Here is a 26,062-nt window from a genome sequence, read left to right on the forward strand (position 1 = left end):
GGCAGAAGGGAAGAAGCATGGAGTGCAGATGAAAATCAAAGATGGGTAGGAAGAAAAAAAAAAAAGTACTGTACCTGGATTAACCTATCAGCCAGAGCAGCACTCTCCTACCGAAACCCACAGGGAGGAGATCCCGAAAGGGGGGAGAGGTAGAGCAGAAGGGATGGGATGTGGGGAAGGGGAGAGAAGAAAAACACGACAATAACCGGCAGTTACTAGCACAGTAGACTAGAGCTAGAAGCAAGGTAGAAAGAACAGGCTGAGGACCAGAGGCCATAGGCAGGAATCCAGAAGACAACCAAGGCCAACACTACTTCAATTCCACAGAAATATACATGGGGTAGCAATTGGGGAAGGGAGGATGTGGTACACTGGAGTGTCTGATGAAGTAGGAATAGTAGGCTGCTTTCTATCCAATGCCACCCCCTTGTTTTCCAGCTTGATCATATTTGTTCATAGATTATTTCAAAAGGTTCTCTTGTGTGACAAAATAGAATAACTAAAGTAACAGAGGGAATTTTTTATTCTCTATGTAAGTTTCTTACTTTTTTAAAATAATATTTCAGAGTTTTACTTTTGTTGTTTTGTTCTTATGTATACCCCCCCCCCCCGGCAAAAAAAACAAACCTCACATATCATGACATATCTCTGGGTTATGTGACAAAGAAAACAGAACCCTAATGAAGTTCCCTGTCCCTAGAAAAGTGACCAAAGAGGGGAAAGGTTCCTAGTTGCGTTCAGAGCAAGCCTGGGCCCAGTTGCCCTCCTCAGCTCTTCTATAGGAGTACTTTTGAATGCAGGCTGGGAGAGAAGGAGGAAGAAGGTCATCAGCCTATGTCTCCCCTCCACCATAGACCCACCTCTCTGCCTTCTCTTTTAATACCATCAAAGCTATGGAGTTTGTCAATCTATTAGAAGCAGTGGTATAGTTTAAATAAGCATTTATTGTACTGTCAAAGTTATAGTGCTGGGCATATTATCACCTAATGATATGGTAATCCAATTAAAACATCAACTATACCCCTAATCTAATTAGGATAGAAGTTTTAGCATCATTCAGGGAAGCATTATTTCTCCCTCTCCCTGTCTTCCCCTTTATCTCCATATGTGTGTGTGTGTGTGTATACACACATATATACATACACACATATATGCATACACCTACATATGTTTATATATCTATGCTTATCTATCTTGCTCTATGTCTATATATAGATCATGGCATTTACAGTAACAGTTATGGCATAATCAACCCAAAGGATTAATTACAATGCCACTCAAGCACCAGTGAAATTATATCACAGACTCATTTTATATCACAATACAAATCACAGCATCACTGACAGTGAAAGACAGTGGGAACTTTGTCACAAACCAACATGAAATGCTGCCTACAGGACATGGTCATTCAGACCCTAGGCCTTGGTCTTGCAGGACACAGGGCAACATTCAGTTCAGGGTAATGACTGTCCCCTCCACCACAAAGGCGGTCTCTGCAATGCAACAATAAAAGGAGATGGGATCCTCAAGGAATGGAACTGGGTAACCCAGCCTCCAGAGAGCTCAAAGGGGAGGGTCCAGGTAGCCTAGGACGCCAGGTAAGGCTTTCTGGGGACTAAGGTCCCTCTGGAAAAGGGAGAGCTGCTGGAGGTGGACAGGGACGCCCCTCACCTTCTCCAGGGTCTCAATCCGCTGCTTCAGGAGCCGGTTCTCTGTCCGCAGCCTCTACACACCAAGGGAGGGATAGGAAAGAACACATTAGAGTAGATCCCTTCCCCTAATCCCACCCCAAATTCCCTGTGGTTAATATAGGTCATCATCTAATTTTCTTCTGAAAGCTACATCTCCTTTTAATGTCCTGACCTAAGATTTCTGCCAAACAGAATACTGGTCTATTCCAGGGATTCAGAACCTTTCTGTGTGTCCTGGACCCCTCTGATAGGCTGTCTGGTAAAGCCTATGGACTGCTAAATATTTTTAAATGAATAAAACAAAACACACAAGCTTACAAAGGAAACCAATTGTACTGAAATAGGTTTGTTAAAAGTTTTGGTTTCCCCCCCCCCACCACCACCTCCAAACAGGTTCCTGGACTCCAGGTAAAGAAATTCTGCACAACTTTAGAAAATATAGTCCTGATTCATTTTCAAACAGCTACGTTTTTTTCTGAAAAAAACTTTCATTCAGTTAAAATAGTGAGACGGTTTAGTTCAGAAATCAATTAGCAAGAACACTCTTCATCTCCTTCATTCTTCGGATACTTGGACATGTGTCCTCCTCAGCTCCCTACCTCTCTGTCTTCCTTCAAGGCTCAGCTCATGTGTCACATGCTCTACGACATTGTTGCCGATTTCCTCAGTTGTCGGTCTCTCTCACTCTTCACTTTTCCTTCTATCATATTTGTCTGATATAGTTATAGTCCTTCCAGGAGCACGGATGAGCAGCTCCGTGAAGGCAAGGGACTCTCTACCTTGGATCTCCAGGGACTAGCTCAGACATTTAATAAATGTGGGCTGAATTTTTATTTCTACACTAAGATTCACAAAATTGTTCCTTCTCTTTTAGGACTAGAGGGCACCAAGAGACCATGACCTTGAACTTGCTCAAAGGCCCAAAGGCCCACAGTCCTAGATCTCTTGACTCCTGCTCTGATGCACTTTGCATTCTACCAGTCTGGAGCCCTGAGTCATGAATCCGTGTTATCGGCTGGTCTAGTCCCACGGTGCACTTTCCAGCCCCATGGGGAAGAGCTCAGGGAAAAGAAGAGTACCCTCTTCCTGAACTAGTTCCTGACCACATTCTACAACACTGCTGTGGTCTACTCAGATTCCCATAATTTCAGAAGCACATGAATAACTCAAAAAAAGACCAGTCAAAAATAACTTGAAGGATGAAAAGGATGGGATGTAAGACAAAAAGAAAGGTCAAAGAACTGAATTATTATCAATTCTCAACCCTATATCCTAATGGAAGGCTACAATGGCATTGATAAACCCAAACTAGGAATAATAAAATGTTGTTTCTATTTGGCATGGACATATATGCCCACATCTGCATATTAGTAAATAGACTTTCCCATTCCCATTTTGCTCACTGAGATAAATATGCATTCCCTGTGTAGATAGGGGTGGCAAGAGTTAACTTGGAAAGGGTTGCAGATAGGATTAAAATGCTACTACATGTGACCCCCAAACAGAGTCCTCCCTCAGTAGGTTTGCAATCCAGGACAAATCATACTTGTGTATCCTTCTCACACCAAGGCAGCCCCAAAGGAGAAAAGAAGCCACAAGCTGAGAAGGTATCTACGGAAATAGAAGGGGAGAGGGAAAGGAGTCTGATCCTTCCTCTTTTGCACTTACGAGATAAAAGCAATGGGGTGTTATGGTACAGACAATGGACCTGATGTCAGTAATCCCGGCTCAACCCCTTACTGGCTAGGTGATTTTGAGCAAGTCACTCTCACTTCGGTGCCTCAGTTTTCTCATGTTTAAAAGGAGGATAATAATAAATATACCTGTCTAGTTCTTTACACTTTCAAAGCACTTACACACACACATACTCTCATCTGAGCCTCAAGATATGCCTAAGTTAGGTAGGGCAGGCTTCATCTCCATTTTACAGATGAGCAAACTAAGGCTCAGCTATAATAAATGATTTGGTCAAAGACACATGGCTCCTGAGCACCAGAGCACACACTAAATAAATTTGGATACCGAGTTCAGAGATTTTTTTTAACTACTATACCTCAAGGATTTCTATGTGGGTCAAAAGAGACAATACATGTGACAGTGATTTTTAAAAGAATCTAAAAAGTGCTTTATAAGTTTAAGTTACTACTATTGGTGATGGAGCTGGGGTAGTTTTGTGAAGAATGAATGTATCAATGTATAACATGTAAACAAATGAATGTATGAACTTCAGGAATATATATGTATATAGGTGTACATACATGTGTGTATATATGTATATACATACATGAATACACATTCGTATCTGTCTATCGCAGCAGCTGGTAAAAATCACTCACACTTTCCTTGGCAACTACCTTCCTGAGACGTCCCAAAGCAGGGACTCAAATCTGTAGTATCCAAGGGGATACCCCCCAAGAAAGTAGGTTCTAAGACCTGTCTCTACTTCATCAGAAAAAAAGTGGTTTGAGGAGAGAAAGGGTAAGTGGACGTTAAATGTCTCCAACTGACAAAGAGTGGAGCTGAGGAGGTGTTTCACAAACCAGGTGAGTAAATGAATAAACCAGAGAGCCTCTGCTGCATTACGGCAAGTATTTGCACTGGTGAAAACTTGGTTTTGATTCTCAGATTTAAAAACCATTCCCTTTTCATAATTTCATCATATGTCTTCAATATTTTTGATCACTATACACCTTCCCACAGATGACAGGTATTATAAGAACATCTCCCTTTCGTTTTCTTAGCCTCTGCTTTTGTTCCATGCTAAGGAAAGGGCTTGTTTTGAAAGCTGCAACTGGGCAGTTTGGTCAAGTGTGACTTAGCAAAACATCATGTAAAAAAGCTTATTACATGAAGAAAAACAGCTGACATTTGGATAATGCTTTAGGGTTTACAAAGTGTTCTCACAAAATCCTCCCAAGAAGCTGGTCAAGGAAGTCGTAGTTCCAGATGAGGAAGCTAACACTTCCATTGCCATCTCTCTTTCCCTGACTCTTACTCCTTCCCAAATGTGAGGGATTATGTGAATAAGAGCTGAGTTACTTTACTTTGAAAAGACTACTAACCCTGCTCAATTAGACCATCTACCTGCCCTAAAGCAGAGTTTACTCTACCACTACGAAATTAACAGTATAGAGGATCCTTTTATGAACTCAGGAGATTTCAAAGCTTCCTTGGTCACCAATTCTTACTCATGGCTAAACTGACCTTTCTGCTTCAGTTTAAACCTATGCCCTACTCCCAAAGTCCCAGGAGTGGAAGAGATGACCTCAAAGGTCAGCTAGTCCAATCCCTTATCCTAGGGGTATTGTTCAGTCATTTCAGTCACGTTTGACTTCATGACCCCATCTGGGGGTTTCTTTTCTTTTCTCTCTGTGTTTTGTTTGTTTTCTTGGCGGAGATACTGGAGTGGTTTGCCATTTCCTTCTCCAGTTCATTTTACAGATGAAGAAACTGAGGCAAACAGGGTAAATGGACTTGCCCAGGGTCACACAGCTAGTAAGTATTTGAGGCCAGATTTGAACCCGTGTCTTCCTGACTCCAGGCCTGGTGCTCTATCCCACTGCACCACCTAGCTGCCTGACCCGTACTCCACAAGGAATCTCCTTACTACAGACTGGTCACCAGCACTGTCTTTTGCCTCTTTTTGTATCTCCAGCACGGAGTGCAATGATGAGCACATAGTAGGCTCTTAATAAATAATTATAAGCAATGAATAAATGAATGAATGAAAGGAGAAACTACAGCACAGTAGTCAAAGTCCTGTTTTTGGAGTCAGAGCTTGGTCCCAGTCCTGTTCCTGACCTCCACCTGCTGTGAAACCTCAGGCAGGTCACATCCTTTTTTCACAAACTCACTGAATCATGGGGTTGGCAGGGTCACATGGCTAGTAAGGAACAGAATGAATTCAGGCAAGTTATTTATTTCTGGGTTCTCAGTTTCCTCATCTTCCAAACACAGATAAAACCACTTTGTAACCTACCTAACTCACAGGCTTGGTGAGCAGATCAAATGAGAGAATATAGGTAGATTCATTTTTGTAAAGCCCTATTGAGACATGCAAGGATCATCATTATCATTGTAACTAAGAGCTGGGTCAGGGGTGCCCTCTAGTGGAAGGCTGATCAGTTTGGCAGCTGTAATAGGGGTGAGGGCACAGAGCTGATGGCAGCCTAAGGCAGAGGCACCAATGAGGAGCACTTTGTTACTACCAGCACAGAACCCCAGAGTTGGAAGGTCCCATCCCTTCTACAATATCCCCAACTGATGGTTATCGATTCTTTGTTTGAAAATGTGCTGTGATGGGGAACACACCATCCTTCAAAGTAAACCCCTCATATTTGGACAGCTCTTTTAGGCAGGTTTTCCTGATCTGAACCTAAGACTGCCTCTTTGTAACTTCCTCCTACTGTTCCTAGTTTTGCACTCTGGAGCCAAGCAGAGCATGTCCAAAGCCATCGTGCACATGAAAACTATTCGACAACTTGAAAACAACTGTTCTGCTTCCCTCCTAATCTTCCTTCCTCTAAACTCATTCCAGTTCCTTCAGACAACTTTTATGCGGCCTAAACTCTAGGCCCTGAACCATAGTGGTGGCCTGGACTTACTCTGGCTGCACTCCAGTCTGTCAATGTCCTTCCTAAAATGTGGTGCCCAGAACTGAATGTAATCCTGTAGCTGGGGCTGGCCAGTGCAAAGGACTGCAGAAAGATCACCTCCGCTGTTTTGGGTCCTATGTCCCTCAGCACAGTCTAAGATGAAGTGAGCTTTTTTCTGTTGTTGTTTGTTTTGTTTTGTTTTTTAGGCAATTGGGGTTAAGTGACTTACCCAGGGTCACACAGCTAGTAAATGTCAAGTGTTTGGTCTGAAGCCAGATTTGAACTCAGGCCCTCCTGACTTCAGGGCCAGTGCTCTATCCACTGCGCCACCTAGCTGCCCCAAGAAGTGAGCTTTTTAGGCCACATCACGTTGTTCTTATCTCCTTTCCCCTACATTAACCTTTCTCCCCTATCTATATGATAGGTCAGCCGGGGCCCTTCCTCAGCTCTACTGGACTACAGAGGTTTCTGACCCCTAGGTTAATGGGAAACGCGGACTCTAAGAGAGAAGAGAACTAATGCAGATCTCGAAGTACTTTGGTAATCTCCAACTAGGGGCAGGCTGTTACTTCATGGTTTACACACGACATCGACTCATGACAAAGAGGAAGGAAGATGAGCAGTCTCAGTCACTGAGGTGCTAGAAATATTTCCAACCCTTGGCATTTTTATCTCTCCTCCCAAGGTCTACTGATCAAATGGCTGGGGTTGATCTCTAGATCAAAGAAAAATCAATGCCACCATGGTGGAGAGCTGCTAGGTAAGGCTCAATTTGGGGTGGAAAGGAATAATCCTTGGGGTCAAGAACTTACTTTTATCTCTATCTGCTCCTCCATCTCTTTGTTTTTGATGGCAGCATATTCCTTCTCCAACCTATAAAGAAGGGCAACTCCAGTTCAGTTCTAGTCAAGCATCCCCTCTTCTACCCCTCCTGTTGCACCTCCTTTCTTTCTGAGAAACTCCTGATTAGGAGCTCCTGGCCCACCCCAACTACTCCCCAAGGACTGAGAGTCCCACACACTGACCTTTTCATCTTCTTGGGATTGTACTTGACCTGGTAGGCCTTGAGAATCAGCTTGTCAGGACAGCTATCAAATTGATGGGGTATCACCTTTTGGAAGTACTGTGGAGACACACCCAGTCACAGCTACCCCTCCCGCCATGGAACCCCTCAGGGTCCCTTTTGAGTAATAGTCACCAGTCACCCCCAACCCCTACCAATACCTCCTGTTTCTCTAGAGCAAGGGGTCTGCAATTTCAGCCAGTGGGCAGCTAAGAATGGCTTTTACATCTTTTTTTTTTTTTAAACACAATAAAACTGTATTACCAATGTGAAATCTATTCTTAACTTGCTGAGACCATACAAAAACAAGCCACTGCCCTAGAGGGTTAATGGCAGACAGCATCCTAATTTCTCCCGTTTCCAGTTCCCCAAACCCAAGATTACCACTCAATCTAGCTATTCTCTGGATCAGGGCTGATTTAACACACAGTATGGATGAATCTGTCCTCCAAGAGACCAAGATCCATAATGAACCCAAACAACTGATTGTCTAAGTTTGACAGGGAAAAGAAATGTAGGAGAAAGAATGACAAGGCTAGTTAGATTATTTCAGGTTCCTATAGCTCTCTCAAGCTTCCTTCAGGCTGAGGACCAAATTTTTCAAACACAAGACATCAGAAGGAGGATAAAGCAAAAAAAGGGGTGGGTAGGCAGACTGAGAAAAAGGCTCTCACAAAGACAAGGAGGGAGGCATGAAGGAGACAAGGCAAAAGGCTGGAAGTACCTAGGGGTGGTACCGGGCATACCACAGGAGCTCAAATGTTTAACTGAATCAAAGTGAAATTGAGCAAAGCAGAAATCTGAGATAGCATACATCTGGAAATAGCCTTGAAGCAAAGAGGGAGGAACTTTGTCTTAAAGAAGGCTACAGTGAGCTGGGATTTGAGAAGGGGAACATTCCTTCCCCAAAGTCATCTAGTCATCTAGTCCTTGAGATGGCAGGGCACTGAGACCAAGAGTCTTGGGGCCCATACAGCCCCCAGCAAAAGGGTTAAAAAGCCCAGCACAGCTTAGGGTAGGCTGGCAACAGGAGGTGGGGGAGGGAAGGGGATTCAAGGAGATTGGCTCCTGTTCTTCCACCACAAGCTGGCCTCTCAGGCTGAATACAACGGATCCCCCTGTGTCTGTGGACACAACTGCTGCCTTTGTGTATTCTTCCCTGAAACACCAGCTGGGAAACATTGGGGGGGAGTGGAGGGGGGCGAGAGGTGGAAAATCAAACTCTTCCCCCAATAAGGCTCTGTCCCAGGATTGTTGATTCTCTTTCTCCTGGGTCTGACCTATTGGCTAGGCCAACCGAGACAGAAACCATGGCCAATGCCACGTCTATTTGATTATTCTAATTTACCGTAAAGCACATTCTGCAGCATGTGGCTTCAGGGAACCCAAGCTGGAGGCAGAAGACAGAACAATGTGTTCTACCCTCCTTTTCTATGCCCTCTGCATTCCCTTCTTGCCCTGTATGCCAAGAATGGCCTGACTAGCAAATACACTCTCTCTTGCTCCTCCTTCAGATATTTGTTAACTACCTCTACCAGGAAGGTCTCTGAAACAGCCTTCAGATTCCTAGATATGTCAAAAAAAAAAAAGTCTTGGGGACGATCTAATTCCTCCTTTGTCCCAAGCCAGGTTCCTGCCTCCTTTTAATAAATTTTCTAGGTGTAAAATGTGAATCTTGTCTGCATGAGGCTCACAGTTACTCCCTCCTCCCACTCACTTGTGACATGCCCTCCATGTCCAGCTGCATCAACTCCATCTGGTTCACCTGCAGCAGGGCCAGACCCACCCGGAACACAATTTCCAGTCCCTGAAATGGGAAGAAGTTGCCTGTTTTTACAATGAGGGCCAAAGATGCTGGCTCCACTTATTTCTCACCTAGGTCTAGGTCCTAGGTCTCTGCTACATTTGAAATGTCAACCAGGTGGAAGCAGGATGGGGGGAAAAGATGGTATTAAGTTGGAAGAAGACAAAAAAAGGAGAAGAAAATGGCAAGCACAGAAAGGGTAGAGAAACTCAAGGGAAAAAGAGAAAACCATGAATTAGTTAGCAAAGAAGAGAACTGAGCTGTTATTTTAGGACCTGTTGACACTGATCTAGGTCACTCTGAATTCTCCCCTTCACCCAGTCCCATTGAACTTTAGCCCTCACCTCATACATAAAGATATCGAAGACTCGGGTGGCAATTGGCAAGGGGAAGGTTGTGAGGAAGAGTGTGAGGAACCAGGATGAGGCATACATGGAGGTATGGAAGCTCTGGGATCGAAAGTGGATATTCAAGTCTGGAAGTTGCTCCTGCCAGAAAATAAAGAAGACAAGAGAAGTCCCAGTATTCCCCACAGTTTCCCCAAGACAGAACTCTAATACAACCCGCCCTGACCCAAACCAAAGCTCAACCATTAGCCCTGGTATATGTGTGTTTTAGCCACTCCATCATCACCACAGCTCATGTTCCAGTTAGTACCCAACTTCCTTAGGCTTTTACATCGGTTCTTATTCTTTTTACCCAAAACCCTTTGGGCATATCAATTCCATGTACCTCTTTCTAATGTTATATGTTTAAATTTCCCCTTCTCTTCTCATGGTCCTTCCTTCCTTCCCATTACATGACATATATCCTCTTGTCACATCCCTACCCTTAATCATAGATTTTCGGGAAATTAGATGCCAAAGGAGGGAAACTAAGGCATGGAGCAGGGCATGGGGAAATTGTTAGGGTCCTCCAGGGTATCGTTGATGGAGCTGGAAACAGGGTCAGTCTAATGCTCCAATCATCTTCCCCCCTCCATTCCCCCTGCCACCTTTGCAGACTTCCTCCCAGATGGGGAGCTTTCTGACTCCTTGGATAACACTGTTACATATTTAGCTTTAGAACTTCTTGGCTAACTGACCTAAAAATCATAACATTCCTGGTAGAGAAGATAAAGGATAAAGCAGTTTTTTTTATCAAGGGGAAGAAATGGAAATTAACTTCAGAGGCCAGATGTAACTGGACCACCAGAAGCCTCTGCTCCTGGGCTGTTCAGATACCTGGATCAACATAATCTTTCTTTTTTCTCAGAACCAGCTCTCATGCTAGTCCTTGGGAGAGGAAGAGAGATTATGGTAAGGCTTTTCCTTCTCCTAGTTACCTTATTCTCTTTGCTCCTGAGGGGGCCCAATAGCCCACTCCACCTGCATCTGGCTTCCTGAATGGGCCAACTTACACAGCTCTGTCTAGCAGCCATGAGCAGTGTGGGGGCTGCTATTTATAAACAAAAACGTCTGCCGGCTCGCCTTTAATAAGCAGAGGAGGGTAGACATTTTTCCCTGTTACACAGAGAAATAGAGTGGAAGGGAGGCGGGGAGGAACGTCTGGGTCGGTTTATCTCTCTCTCTCTCTCTCTCTCTCTCTCTCTCTCTCTCTCTTCTCCCCGCCTCATATATTTTTTAACCTTGTTTCCTAAAGAGACACAGTAAAGAACCATCACTCTGGGATTTCCTCAATCAACCCCATCCAGTGCCTCCCTTTCAAAAGGCTTTGGAAACCAAGGTCAGGCAGAGTCAGACTCCCTCCTAAGGGAGAAAGAAAAGGCTCAAAGCAATAGAGGGGTGTATACTTTGTAGTAAGGCACCTCCTCAAAGTAACTTCCTTCAGAAAAGCTGCTTTTTACAGTATGTTGCCAAGAAAAGGGGGAATAGAGGAGAAAAGGGAGACAGAATGGAGAAGGTATAGTTAACTCACAGGTAAGGTTTCCCTACATGATTAAGCCAGGCCACGCAATCTGACATGGACAAGAGATACAGTTTCAAGTACTTCCATCACTCTAAATTCTATAATCCTTAAAGAACTTCCAGAAACAAGGACAGGAAAGCCTAAGAGCCAGGAAGGCAGGGGAAGCAACCCTTATCTGAATCCTCCTGGATTTTCATGAGCCTGGTGCTCAGATTGGGGCCTTTCTTACATGGGACACCCGGGCAGGCTGTTCTTGAATTGGTGAAGGATTCAGCTAATAGGGCTTAATGTAACTGACAAAACATCAGAATCAGGGATTTGACCTTCACCAAAAAGACAAATCACCTCAGTTTATGTCCCAGACCTCACCTGTAACATGTACTCAAACTGGTATATACAGAGCCCCAGCTCAGCCATGCTAGGCTTAAAAAGTTCTCGTAGACGATATTCCTGCATCAACCGCACAAATACACAGAATGCCTCCTCCTCAGGCATCTAGGGTGAAAAGGAGAAAGACACTGTATTGAACAGGGTTCCAGACAAGATTATAGGTTTCTCACAGATAGGGGTAATGTCCTCTACTTCTAATATCCCTCACTGGGCCTCTGCTAGCACACAGGGGCACAGAAGAGCTATATTTGATATCACCTGTGCCAGTCAGGCTAGTTACTTGAGGACCCAAAAGGCAGATACAGGGCTATGACTTCCTATGGTCTGCCTTCCAAATACCAGAGTGTTTATTTTTTCTACCTTTTTGTTCCCTGTCCTACTGCTAGCCCTTCTTTCTCACCTAGAAGAGTTTCCCATGGCCCTCCTTCAGATCCTCCCTTCAACACTGCCTCCAAAATGCCCATCCTAAGTTACCTTCAAGACCCTGGAAGAGGATAGAGAAAGAATGAGTGCTACTTGGCATTTCTGCCCTCTGTCCTTCCACCAGATTGTACAAGTTAGAAAATTCTTACACAGGGACCAGCTCAGTGCCATATCGTGTCTCCACATGCTACAGATACTCAGCCTGTGCTTCCATCAAAGGATGCAGAAGTGGACAAACAGGGTAGCTCTGTGGGGCCACCATCAGCAGGATATAAGCACTGACATAATACAGCCAAATGCTTCCACCACTCCACCCCAGGGAAGCCAAACAACTGAATAAAATAACGACAGAAGTCAGGGATTCCTAGGGTGAGAGATACACACACGATGTATCCAACAGGGGGAGAGCAGAGCAGTCAGCTGCTATGGGTTCAGGGGCAGGCCACTAACCTGCATTAGAAGCAGGCCAACGATGAAAGCGCTGCCCTGACAGTAGCCCACCTCTCTGTCCACCAGGGAGTAAGCCTGGAAGAGAAGAGAATAGTAACAACGCATCTGCCAGTAGCCCCAGAAACTGGGGAGCAGAGACTACTGATTCCCTCTGCAGAAGTCAGCTTGGGATATAAGAAAATCAAGACATAAGATGTAAGAGCTTCAGGATCTCCCTGAAAGAGTGATTAAAAACAGACACTGGAAACCAGCTACCTCCCATGACTCAGTATCCCAAACTTATTGCCATATACTGAAAAAAATAAATCTCTTCTCAGTGAGACTTTGAAGGAGGCGAGGGGCTGGAAAGCTGACTCCTGAGATTTCGGTGAAAGAAATGATCCCCGAGGAGACTGCCTACCCTGCCACCTTTACCTTCATGACGTTGAAGAGGACCTCTTGGCCCAAACTGTCCTGCCCCTTGAAGAACTCGTGTTCAGGGTAGGTCCGTGCGATGTCTCGACGGATCAGCTTCTCACAGGGAGAAGACATTTTGAGCAGTTCTGAGTACTGGTTCTTCACCGGCATGTCTGTGGCGCTGCAGAGAAGCTGCCACACTATGGCACGGAAGTGGTGAGGGATGCCTTTCCGGATCAGCTCCTGGGGAGCAGAAGACCCAAAGTGATGGCATAGGCTTCAATGGGGTTTCTGGTCCTCTCAATTTAGTAGAGAAAAGAATCTTCAGGCCCAAAAGCTCGGGTTGGGAACAATGGGGTATGGAGGAAAAGAACCTCAGGCAAAAAAGCAGTTTTGGATTGCTGTCTCCTCTTCTAATCTTTCCCTACTCCACTCAATACTACCAACCACAACGCCAGACTTTTTTTTTTGTACTACTCCCGTGATTTCATCAGGGTAGGAGGCTCCCTGTGAAGAACTCCTTCCATCAATACAAGGCAGCACCTTCTCTACAAGCCTGCCTCAGTAGGTGCTTAATAATAGTAGGTGTTTACTGACTTGACCCTTAGAGAGTTGCCTGGGGCACTGAAAGGAGAAGTGAACAAGTGAAAGGGCAGGGGCCCAGGGTCAAAGAGCCAGCATATGGCAGAAGTGGGATGTAAATTCAGGTCTTCCTGAATCTGAGGCTCATTCTCTATCCACTAAACTAAGCTGCTTCTCTTAAAAAAAGGCTTTTGGCACATATGACTTCCCTGCTCAAACACTCTTGGTGGTTCCTGTCTACTGAGTAGATGCTAAACTCTCATAGACATCAATCAAGGCCTCCTATAATCTGACCCCAGCCTATCATTCTCATTTTATCTCCCACTAGAATCACAGAATCACAGAATCTCAGTATCAGAAAGGCCCTCAGAAGTCCATCTGGGGAAGCCTTGTCCAGAGTATGAATCCTCTGTACAACAAGGTCATCCAGTCTCTGCTCATATTACCTCCAGTATGAAGGTTGCATCTTATCATTTTGGGGCACCACTAGTTGATGGAAAATTCTCATATTCAGCTAAAACATGTGTCTTTATGCCTTCTACCCCACTGGTCTTAGTTCTGCCCACTCAATGAGTCTGATCCTTCTTTCAGGAGAGCTCTTCAAATATCTAAATACCTCCCCACCAAATATTCTTTTCTAAAAGCTAGGTTTTTCAACAGATCCTCACACAAATATGGTTTTAAGGGTTCTCACCATTCTGGCCACTTTCCTTGACTTGAAAAGCTGTCACGTGGAAGAAGGATTAGACTTGTTCTGCTTGGCCCCAGAGGACAGAACTAGGAACAATGGGTGGAAGTTACAAAAAGGCAAAATCGGCTTACTGTCAAGAAAACCTTCCTAATAATCTGGGCTTTCCAGAAGTAGAGTGGGCTGCCTTGGGAGCTGGTGGGCTCCCCTTCTCTGGAAAGCTTCAGACAGACGTAGGAAGTCCACCTATCTATTTTGCAGACTATTCTGGGTATGAGTTGTATTAGATGGCTGCTCAGGTCCCTTCCAGTTCTGAAATTCTGTGATTTTAATATTTTAGACATGTTGTATCATTTCAGCCTCTTAAACTGCAGCATCCAAAACTAAATACAATACTTTAGAAGTGGATTATCATCTCCTTTGTTTTAGACCTTGTACTTCTGTTAAATTAGCTTCAGATTGTATTAGCCTTTCGTGCCTTGCCACACTACTGAATTCTATATACGGAGCTTGCAGTCAACTAAAAACATCCAAGTCTTTTTCATATGAACTGACATTCAGAAATCTCTTTCCATCTTGTATTTGAACAGCTGATTTTTTTTTTTTTTTTTTTTTTGGTGAGGCAATCAGGGTTAAGTGACTTGCCAAAGATCTCACAGCTAGTACATGTCAAGTGTTTGGTCTGAGGCCAGATTTGAACCCAGGTCCTCCTGACTTCAGGGCCGGTGCTCTATCCACTGTGCCACCTAGCTACCCAAATGATTTTGCTTAGTTGGATCTCTTGATCCAACTCTTTTTTGTTTTTTGATGAGGCAATTAGGGTTAAGTGACTTGCCCAGGGTCACATAGCTAGTAAGTGTTAGGTGTCTGAGGTGGGATTTGAACTCAGGTCCTCCTGACTCCAGAGCAGGTGCTCTATCCACTGCGCTACCTAGCTGCCCTGAACAGCTGATTTTTTTTAAAAACTCTAAATATAGGACTTAACACTTACCCCTAATAAATTTTATCTTGTTAAGATTCAGCTCACAGCACTCCGGTCAGGCAAGCCCTTTCTGGATCCTCATTCTGTCATCCCAGATATTAGGCTTTCCTTTCCATTTTCATGTCATCTGCAAATTTGGTAAGCATGCTATCTATACTTTCAACTAAGCTGCTGATAAAAATATAGACCGTAACAAGACAGAGGGCAAAGTCTCGCAGCATAACACTGGGGATACCTTCTGCTAAGTTGATACTGAATGAATATTTTTCAGTTACATAGGGCTAGTCAATGCCTTCTGATTCCTCCTACTTGACTTCTCTGCAGCTGTACACACTGTTGACCACCCTCTACTTCTGCATGGATCTTCAGGATGCTACTCTCTCCTGATTCTCCTACCTGGCTCACCACTCCTTTTGAGTCTCTTTTTGCTAGTTCTGCATCCATGTAATGCCCCTCAATAGTGGGTGCACCCCAAGCTCTGTCCTGGGACCTCTCCTCCTTTCTCTCTATACTTCCTCAACAACCTTTTTGATTCTTAAGGGCTTAATTATCAGTTCCATGCAGATAACTCTCAGATCTATATATTCAGAATAGTTACAGTCTCTTTCCTGAACTCTTATTTCACATCACAAATTGCTGATTGGACATTTCAAACTGAATATCACAGAGATATCTCTCTCCCTTTAAAAAAATTTTTAAAAATTTATTTTGAACTTAACAAACCACAGACAAAATGGATATTTCCATAAACATTGTAGAATAAAGAAGACTGTCCAGGAGACTGCAGAGCTCCATGATGTATAACTTGTTTTTCTTTTTAAGTATATAATAATTTCTGTAGCTTTCAAAGCTGCCCTGCCTGTCTGTGCTTCCTTCTGTTCTCTGAATTAAAAAACAAAACAAACAAAACTACCATACCTCAGGGGGTCTCTTTTGTTTTGTTTTGTTTTTTCCTATCTCTTCCCTATTCTCTCTTATCCTCCCACCCTCACCTCACACTGACAAAGAAAAGTCATAGTAACAAATATGTATAGTCAGCAAAACAAATTCCTATACTGGCTGTGTATCAAGATACTTGTTTTATTCTGTAGCTAGAGTCCACCATCTCTTTATCAAGAGATGGGTGTCATAATTCATCCTCATCCTCTAGAATCATGGTTTGCAGCTATTTCAATCTCAACACAACCAAAACAGAAATTACTGTCTTTCCCACAAACCTTCCCTTCTATTGAAGTTCCACCATTCTTCCAGACCCCTAGGTTCACAACCTTGGTGTATCCTGGACTCATCACTTTCTCTTATTTCTGATAATCCAATTGATTGCCAAATCTGGCCATTTCTGCTTCTACAACATCTTTTGAATCCAACTTCTTCTCTTTACTCACAATCACCTCTTTAATTCAGGCCTTCATTACTCTTCACCTGAACTGCTTCACTGGCCTCCTCACTGGTCTTCATACCTCATATCTCCCCATTCCAATGGAATTCTCCACACAACTGACACAATGATTTTCCTTAAGTGCAGATGTGACCATTTTAAACTCTTCTCAGACTCCACTGGCTCCCAATGCCTACAAGATTTTTTGTTCTCCTGGGTTTTAAGCCCTTTGACAACTTGGCCCCAACTTCTCATTCCAGGATTATTATGTATTACTCTTTCTTCTCCCACTCTTATGGTCCAGCCAAATTGGTCTTCTCTCTCCCTTCAAACATGGCATTACACTTTCAGTCTCCTTCTTTGAGCCTTTGCTCTGCGTGTCTCCCTTTCCCCAAAGCCTGGAATGTAATTCTGTCTTCCCTGTAGCTCATAAAATTGAAGCCATTCCTGATTCCCTCAACTGCTAGTGGTCTCCTTCCCTAACTACTGTGTATTTATTTTGTATTTTTTCTCTATTACATATATATGTACACGTTATCTCCTATAATAGAAATGAAAGTTCATTGGAAGGAAAGATCATTTCATTTTTTTGTCTTTGTGTTTCTGGTACCTAGCACAGTCCCTGGATTACAACATATACTTAATAAATGTCTGCTGGTTAATTTGTCACTCTAATAACACTCTCAAAAGGAACTGAGGTTAGTTTGTCATAACTTGTTCTTAGTGCCTCTATTTTGGTTCTTAGTAGCTAATATTTCTCTTCCTAAGTGCTCATAAAACTGCCACTAAGTAACATTACAGAATTTGTCTGGGATTGATATTATGCTGACCTGTTTATAGATTGTGGAATCCTCTTTCCCTTAAAAAAAAACAGGGGCAACATTTCCCTCATCTCTAGCCTTCCAGTCTCTCTTCCATTTTCCCTAAGTCTAATTCCTCAGAGATCACAGTAAATAATCCTTTAAGTTCTTTTTCTTTCTAAACACTCAGAATAATTCCTTGAGATCTAGAGGCTTATCCTCATTTACAAAATCATATTTTCTCAGAATTGGAAGGGACCTCACTGGTCATCTGGTCCAACAGGAACCTGGATAAGTATCCCCTCTGAAATATGCCCAAGTGGTTGTCCCATCTCTGTTTGAAAACCTCCACAGAGAATAAAACTGCTCCTTTTGGACTTAGCAGCTATTTCCCGTGTGCACAGGTAATAAATGAATTAAAAATGATTTGTGAAAAAATAAAACCTTCCAGAGAAGAGGAATTCAAAATTTCCTAAGGTAGTCCATTCCACTTTTGAAAAATTCTAATTTTAAGAAATTTTTCCTCATGTTTAGCCTAAATCTGCCCTTGGGCAGCTCCTTCCCAATGTTCCAAGGAGAACAAGTCTAATTTTTTTTCCACACAACAGCTCCTCAAATACTTGACTACAATCATGTCCCCTCCTCCTGCCCCTACACCAGCCACCTTCTGTTCCTGTGCCTGGTTTCCAGTCTCTTCCCCATCACTATCCTAATCCTATGATTTCAAGCATTAGAATCTCTAGGTGCTGTCTCACTAGCTCCTTCTCCATCTTTTTCTCCAATCCTTTGTGACCATGTTAATCTTACTCTTCTTAATCAGATGATCATTCCCTATCATGAAGTGGGGGGGGGGAATAATCCAGAATTTTTGAAAAGTGCTAAGTAGCTCCACTTTTTTCCTTGTCCCCTTAACATTATACCATACTTCTTAAGCAGTGGGCCTACCCTTTCTCTGAAGAAAGCTTTTTTAAAAAAAGCCCTTTGCTGTATCTCATGTCAACTTCCCTGACACGATTCTGCCCTGCTTCTGTGGGTTTTTTTTGTTCCGTGCCCTTTATTCCATCTTCTTCAGCAGCATATACTCCAGTCCTTTCCCCCTTTCCTCCCCAACTACTGCATCTGCCACTTTTTCTTCTCCAAGTTAACTATCTCCTATTAAGTTGTTAGATGGACATTCCTCTTTGAATCTGAGATTGCTATTTGGGAAGCTGTATCAGACTCTTTTCCCCCTCAGTCTCTTTAAATGCCCCCTTTTCTTTTTTATTGGAAATACTAATAATCATATTGTCAGAATTTCATTCTCAGAGCCTTCTATCCACTCCAGAACTATCTCCCCTTTTAAGAGTCTGTGGTCTTGGGAACATAACTATTTTCTTGTTGACCTTTTTGAAATCTGTTTCCTTAACACTGTGCACGGCTGCCCACGTTTGGCATTCCCGTCTTTGCTATAAACCCTCTTAACCCTCAGATGACACGGCCCCGTTCTCCCATGGTCTAGTACTTCTGCTTCACAAGCAGTTCTCCCTGGTGGCCAAAATCAGGTTCAGAGTTTCCCCTGCCTACTGAGAAAAGAAACTATCAATGAGATGAATCTACCAGATGCTTGGCTTTTAGCAAAATGAATCTTCTATAGAATCACAGACTTAGAAAAGACCTCAGAAGCCATGGAATCAAACCCTCACCTGAATAAGAATCTTCTGACAACTTGACGGACAAATATTCAGCTTCTGCTTTAAACCCTCTATTAAGGGGCAAAGTCATTACCTGACAGCCAGCCTTACTTCTTAGGAAGCTTTTCCTTGCATCACATCTAACTGTGTCTCTATGTTGCATCTCCCCATTGCTTTGGGGTTGAGTAGAACAAGCCAATTCGCCTTCTGCAGCCCTTTGAATACCATGTCACCCCTAGAAAAAGAATTCCTGGCCCTCTCAATCTACCCTCATGTGGCATGATGAGACCTTTCACCATCCTATTTGCTTTCCTCTGGATAATCTCCAGTTTATCATGCCCCTCTTCCACATGGTACCCAGAAGTGAACACAACACTCTACTGTAGTCCGGCCAAGGCCACGTACTTTGAACTTGACTGCCATACAATATGCTAGCTATCCCTCACAGCACTGTGTTTTCTGGACATTGGATAAGCATGTTAACTATGGTTTTATCCAAGTTATTGATAACGATGTTATAGAGCACCAGGCCAAGCAGAGATCCCTGTAATCTCCTCCACTAGAAGCCTCCTATCAAGTTGACATTAAACTACTGATAACTATTTTTTGAATCTGGCCACCAGTGTTAAATTCACTAATTACCTACATCTTTTCATCTCCACAAGAATAACATGACAAACTTTACCAAATGTTTTGCCAAAAGCAAGGTAAACTCAAGCAGATTAAAGACAAAGAAAATATTCATAAGCAGCACTTTTTGTAGTAGCAAAAACATGGAAACAAATTGAGTGCCCACCAATTAGGGAATGACTGAATGAACGGCAGTATATGACTGTAATGAAAAACTATTATGCTATAAGAAATGATGAATTTGAGGAACTCAATGAAACAAAGGAATATTTGTATGAATGGATGCAGACTGAAGTAAATAGATCAAGAGATCAATGTATACCGTGATCCAACAATGTAAATTAAAACAACATTAAAAGGCTGCCAGACACTGATGAATTGTGATGACTGGTATTGGTCCCAGAGAAAACATGATGAAACATTTCCCTCCTCTCTAGAATGAGGAACATTATATATGTCATATACAATATAAGACATGGCAACTGATTTTGCTTAACTGTTTTCCTTTGTTTTGAGTGAGGGTTCAATGTGGGATGGTCATATCAGTCTGTGTGTATATAATATAATTTATATACATAAATGAGTACATTTTCATATATACATATATATGTGCATATAGTTGTGTGCATATATACATATATGTAAATATACATTATATATAATATATAAATAATTATCCTGATGATGGAGCTTATTTGGGCATAACCTACCTTCAGAAAACCAGTTCAACTGTCTGGGCCTCAGTTTTCTCAACTGCAAAATGAAGGGATTGGACTAGATGACCACCAAAGTCACCCCAGCTTTAAATCTATGATCCTATTATCCTATGACCTATTCTTGATAAAATTATGTTTGCTCTTTGTGATCACTGTGTCCTTTTTCTAGATGTTCACCTTCAGTAATATATATATATATATTTTTTCCAGACAATTGGGGTTACGTCACTTGCCCAGGGTCACACAGCTAGTAAGTGTCAAGTGTCAAGTGTTTGGTCTGAGGCCAGATTTGAACTCAGGTCCTCCTGACTTCAGGGCAGGTACTCTATCCACTGTGCCACCTAGCTGCCCCTAGTAATATATTTTATAGTTTCGTCAGGACTCAAAGTCAAGCTCAATCGCCTCTAGTCAAGTTCCCTGGCCGTTGAAACTCTATTTTCTTCTTTAAAAAAAAAAATTGGGACAATTGCCCTTCTCCAGTTCACTCCCATTCTCCGACCACTGATGGTTACTCAACAACCACATCCACCGGTTCTTTGAGTATCTGGATATGTAGTTTATTTGTCTGGTGACAGTGATTTGAACTCAAAGGCAGTTTGTAGTAGTCTAGAAAGCATCTATTAAGCACTTACTATATACAAAGCAATGCACTAATTGCTAGGGATAAATATACAAGACAAAAATGTCCCTGCCCTCAAGAAGCTTATATCCTGCTGAGCTTTGAAGGAAGCCAAGGATTCTAAGATGTGGAAGTAAGCAAGGAGTATGTTCCAGGCCGGGGCAAAAATCTGTGCAAAAGCACAGGGGTAGAAGATAGGAGGACACATTTAAAGAACAGCCAGTAGACTAGTTTCATTGAAATATCAGGTCAGTATCAGGGAGTAATAAGCAATAAGCTGGGAAAGGTAGGCTGGTGCTAGGTTGTAAGAGGCTGTAAACACCAAGCAGGGCATTTTTTACTTTATTCTAGAGGCAACAGGGAACCACTGAAGGTTCTTGAGCAGGAAAGTAATATTGTCAGATAGTGCTCTAAGAAGAATATTTGGGCATTTGGGTAGATGGATCAGAGAAGGTAAAAACTGGAAGCTAAGCTAATAGCTATGGGGTTACTGTAATAGTCTGAGTGAGAGGCCTTCACTAGGGTGGAGGCTGTTTGAGTGCTGCTAAAGGGACATATGAAAGCTACGATGTGAAGGCAGAATTGGCAAGATTTGGGCAATTAATTGGATTGGGGGGGAGGGAGCAAAGAATAGCAAGGAATGAAGGATGATGGAGCCCTTAACAAAACAGAGAAGTTTGGTGGAAAGGTGGGTTTAAGACTGCCAGGTGGAGATGTTCACTAGGTAGCTGGTGATGTGGGATGTTCGGGAAAAGACTAGAGTTAGAAATAGAGATTTAGGATAACTGAAGTCACAGGACCTGACAAAAGCACTAAGAAGTTGTAAAGAGAAAGGAAAGAGGGCCCAGGGGACAGCCTTGGAGAAACCCATGGTTAGACACTTAGACAGAGACAATGATCCAGCAAAGCAGAGTAAAAGGTGGTCAGACAGGCAGGAGGAAAACCAGGAGTGGAGCGTGTCACAAAAACCTAGGAGAGAGAAAAAATCTAAGAGGAGAGGGTAGTCTTACATTCTGGTAGATAAAATGTTAGAGAAGTCAAGAAGGATGGAGACTTTTAAGAAAAGGCCATTAGTTTCTGCAATGAAGAAATTGTCGTAATCTTGTAAAGAGCAGTTTCAGATAAGAGGTATTGAGAAACAAGTAGGAGAAGAGGAAGTTGAATCAAGTCTAAAACTTTTTTTCCTAAGGATTTTACTATGAAGAGAGACAGCCCAGAACAGCATAAAGAGCTGGGTTCAAGTCCCCACTGACACATGATGGCTGTGTGACCCTGAGCAAGCTGCTAAACCTCTCAGGGTTCTGGATACTTTCTTAAGGCTAGAAGCTGCTGAGAGGGTATCAACCTGCCTTGGTAGATGGAGTTTCCTCACCTGAGTCTTGCCCATACCAATTAAATAGGATCACAGGCCCAGTCCCCATCCCTTTGACTATGGAAGGGTTAAGAGATGTGGGGTCAATGACTTTAGAAGATGGAAGTCATATAATGGTTTTTCAAGAATGGGGGAAGGGGCAGCGAGGTGGTGCAGTAGATAGAGCACGGGCCCTGAAGTCCAGAGGACCTGAGTTCAAATCTGGCCTCAGACCAAGCACTTGACACTTATTAGCTGTGTGACCCTGGGCAAGTCACTTAACCCCAATTGCCTAACAAAAAAAAAAAAAGAATGGGGGAGACCTGAGAATGTTTGTCAGCAGCAGAGAAGGAACAATTAATAGACAGATTGAAGATTCTAGAGCAAAGGAAACTGATAATCACTTATTTCTCCCACCTTTTATTGCCATCCAAAAGCTCTCTACTATGTTTCTAAACCTCAAGCAGTTCTGCAGTTCTAAGTCCCAGAATCTCAGAGCTGGAGGGGATCCCAAAGGACATTTAGTCCAAACCATACCTATAAAAGGACCCTGTGTACAATATCCCTGCCAAGAGGTCATCGAGCTTTGGCTTGTAGAGTCCACTCATTCCCAAGGCAGCCCATTCCACATTTTCCATGGACAGTGCCATTCTAGAACATGGGGTTTTTTTTTTAACCTGGACAAGGCATGTTCTTCCACTGCTACATTCTAGTTACATATCTTCAGTTGAGTTGTTTTTTCAGTCATGTCTGACTCTTTGTGACCTCATTTTTGGGATTTTCTTGGCAAAGGTACTGGAGTGGTTTACAACTTCCTTCTTCAGTTAGTTTTATAGATAAGGAAACTGAGGTAAACTGGGTTAAATGACTTGCCCAGGGTTACGTAGCTAGTACGTGTCTGAGGCTGGATTTGAACTCAGGTTTTCCTGACTCCAAGTCTGGTGCTCTATCCACTGCATCATCTAGCTGCCCTAGTTATATATTTATCAGAATGTAATTAGGGCCCTTTCCATTTATCACTGGTTTTCCCCCAGTGCTCAGTACCATTAGACACAATAGGTACTTAATAAGTTTGTACCGAATAAATGAAAGTCTCTCCCAAACCATTAAGTCTTAGGGATTCTTATGAAGTCATATTTACATATTTTTGTTTAAATTTCAAGTTCACCTTGCTTATTATCCACAACCTATATAATGACATACAGATATCTGAAGTTGTGAATATTGTTTCTGGCCCTTTTATCCATGATTATCTCTTAAGAATAAATAGGGTACATGTCTCCTTATTTCCAGGTATTCTCTACAGTGTCTAGTTTTGCAATTCTATCTATGAATTCTTCCTTCTCTGTCTCTAATTACAGTTTAATGCCCTCTTACTCAGGTTGCCAAACATGTTCTTCCTAGTATTCATAAGACGCCCTCCATCCTTAGGCAAGCATCCATCATTCTGATATTGTGAGTCATGAAGCAACAAATCTTATTTTTTGATACTATCTACATAGACAGCTGTTCACTTTCTGTATCCTCCTTTCTAAAAGTTTCCTCATTCAATTAAAAGCAGTGGTTAAAATCCCACTCATGGCCCCCCAAGACCTTCATTTTACCGCTCAGGGCTTCCCAGTCCCTATAGATGTTTTATGGCAGCATAATTCATCCCCACACAATCGTTATGGGGATTAGCTGATGAATCTGATGAATTTCACAAGGTTCTTAGCTCTTGAATACACATTCCAAAATGACAACATATCTCTTAAATGGCTATGTCAGGGGGTGCACAGTCACTCTCCATACCACCGAGCAGGGTTACACATCTCTTCCTTCTACGCCCAGTAAATTCTTTCCTCACACATCCTGGCACTCATACATCTTCTTTATTATTCCAAAGAGCAGAAGACACTACTTCTGCCTCAAGAGCTCCAGATCCATGAGCTACCAGAAGAACCTTACATGTGGCTCCAACAATTCAATTTTTTTCCCTTTCTTTTCAGTGGCATGTTCTTCCATTTACCAACCCCGTGGTAGCTCTGATCTTGTCTAGAGTTCTAGAATGACAGGGCTAGATGAGAGGGAGATTATCTAGACCAATCCCCTCTTTTTTCAGAAGAGAAAATAGGTCCAGTGAGGTTAACTGACCTAATAATAACAGATAGCGTTTAAAAAGCTCTTTAAAATCTGCAAAGTGCTTTAGAAACATTATCTCATTTTTATCCTCATAACAACCCTGGAAAATAGCTACCCTCACTTTACAAAGGAGGAAACTGAGCTAGACAGAGGTTAAGTGATTTGCCCAGGGTCACATAGCTAGTAAATGTCTGAGACTGGATTTTAACTTAGGACTTCCTCACTCTAGGCCTAGTGCTCTATCCACTGTGCCACCTAGCTGACCTGACTTATTATCTTCTTATCTTTTCCCCCAAACCCACCCCTTTTCTGAACTTCCCTATTTCTAATCTAGGACACCAAATTAAGTTGACAAGTCAACCATCCTTTGAGTCACCCAGTTTGCACCCTCAGCATTGTTTTTGCTACAGTGTTTAAGTGCAGATGCCTAGTTAGTCACCTATATATTCCCTTTGGGAATTCCCTCGCCTTGTTATTACAGGGTCAGATAAAAGACTGGAGCCTTGCTCCAGTTTGCCTTTTTGGCAACACATTATTCCTCTACACACAGGTGAGGTTTTGGCTTATTCACTCTACCCAGGACACAAGATTCCATTTCCCTCCTCTAGGCCTTTACACAGGTTCCCCCATACCAGAAACGCTCTACCTTTCAACTGTACCTCTTTAAACCCCTAACTTCCTCTATGGCTCAGCTCACATATCACCTCCTACTCAAAGCCCTTCTTGATCTCCTCAAGTTTGATCTCTCTCCTCCTGACTGATCTTGTTTTGTAATGTACTTATCTGTGTACCTGTTATATTCCCCAAGTAGAATGTGAGCTCCCTGAGAACACTTATTTTTGACTTCATATCACTAGTGTCTAGAGACCATCATGTCCCACCCCCTCATTTTACATGGGAGTACATTGAGGCAGAGATAAGGAAAGGACTTGCTCTGGGTCACACAGCTAGATAAATATCTGAGACAGGACTTGAACCGTGGTTTTCTGACTCCCATTCTAGTGGATGACCCACTCTACCCCCAATTCCTCTTCTGTTATCCTTAAGCACACTCTGGACCAAGGAGTCTCAAGGGACCCATGAACTTGTTTCTTTAATATTTTAGTAACTATATTTTGATATAACTGGTTTCTTTTATTGTTTTATACGTTTAAAAACACTGTTCTGAGAATAAAGCCTTAGACCAATTGAATGTTAACAAGCATAAGACCCAACCGGAATATTCCAAATCACTTGATTCTTCCTGCCTGTTCTCTTTGAGGCTGGGCTCCTGCTAGCCTACCAAAGCCTGCCACTGAAGCGAAATTGACCTCATCACTCGCCTATGAACATACTAGATATGCTTCGGGCTCTGTGTCTTTGTTCATAGTGTCTGACTTGCACCTTGAATGTCCTTCCTCACTTCTCTTTTGATCTAAGCCTTACACAATCTTCCAGGTCCAAATGTAGCCCCTTTTCTTCTAATCCCCCAGCCAAGAGCAATCTCTCCCTCTGAACTCCATGACTGTGCAGCCTGCTCACTTGGCACTTACTAAAGGCTACTTTCTTTCTTTTCCTTGTCCTGTGATCTCACCAGTAGTGGGAATTCTTAGTGAAGAAACCCCTATCAATGCAGACTGGCACCTAATTATAGTCTTAAAACAATCATCTGGGGGCAATGAGAAGTTTAATGACTTGCCCAGGGTTACATAGCTAATACAAATCAAAGGCAAGACTTGAACCCAGATCGATCCTGACTCTGAGGCCAGCTCGTGGTCTACTACACCACATTGCCTCTCAGAACCTCATGCAAAGGTTATATTTGA

At 42.8% G+C, this 26,062-nt stretch overlaps 1 protein-coding gene across 8 annotated transcripts in view; it reads right to left on the reverse strand.

The window, feature by feature from the left end:
• The window catches only part of EVI5L (ecotropic viral integration site 5 like), a 64,137-nt gene that overhangs the window by 27,128 nt on the left and 10,947 nt on the right, over positions 1–26,062 (reverse strand). For 4 of the 8 annotated variants that reach the window (XM_027844212.1, XM_027844211.1, XM_027844217.1 and 1 more), the window contains 9 exons: positions 12,739–12,963; positions 12,325–12,399; positions 11,431–11,556; positions 9,498–9,641; positions 9,067–9,156; positions 7,312–7,409; positions 7,099–7,159; positions 1,672–1,725; positions 75–107 (listed from right to left, as the gene is read on the reverse strand). In XM_027844212.1, coding sequence (XP_027700013.1) covers positions 75–107; positions 1,672–1,725; positions 7,099–7,159; positions 7,312–7,409; positions 9,067–9,156; positions 9,498–9,641; positions 11,431–11,556; positions 12,325–12,399; positions 12,739–12,963 — 906 coding nt within the window. Of the gene's footprint in view, positions 1–74; positions 108–1,671; positions 1,726–7,098; positions 7,160–7,311; positions 7,410–9,066; positions 9,157–9,497; positions 9,642–11,430; positions 11,557–12,324; positions 12,400–12,738; positions 12,964–13,996; positions 14,080–26,062 lie in introns of all 8 variants that reach the window. The other 4 variants (XM_027844218.1, XM_027844214.1, XM_027844215.1 and 1 more) reach the window with 4 other exon arrangements.

The sequence above is a fragment of the Vombatus ursinus genome, unplaced genomic scaffold (genome assembly GCF_900497805.2).
Source record: "Vombatus ursinus unplaced genomic scaffold, bare-nosed wombat genome assembly UNPS02014935.1, whole genome shotgun sequence".
NCBI classification, from domain to species: domain Eukaryota; kingdom Metazoa; phylum Chordata; class Mammalia; order Diprotodontia; family Vombatidae; genus Vombatus; species Vombatus ursinus.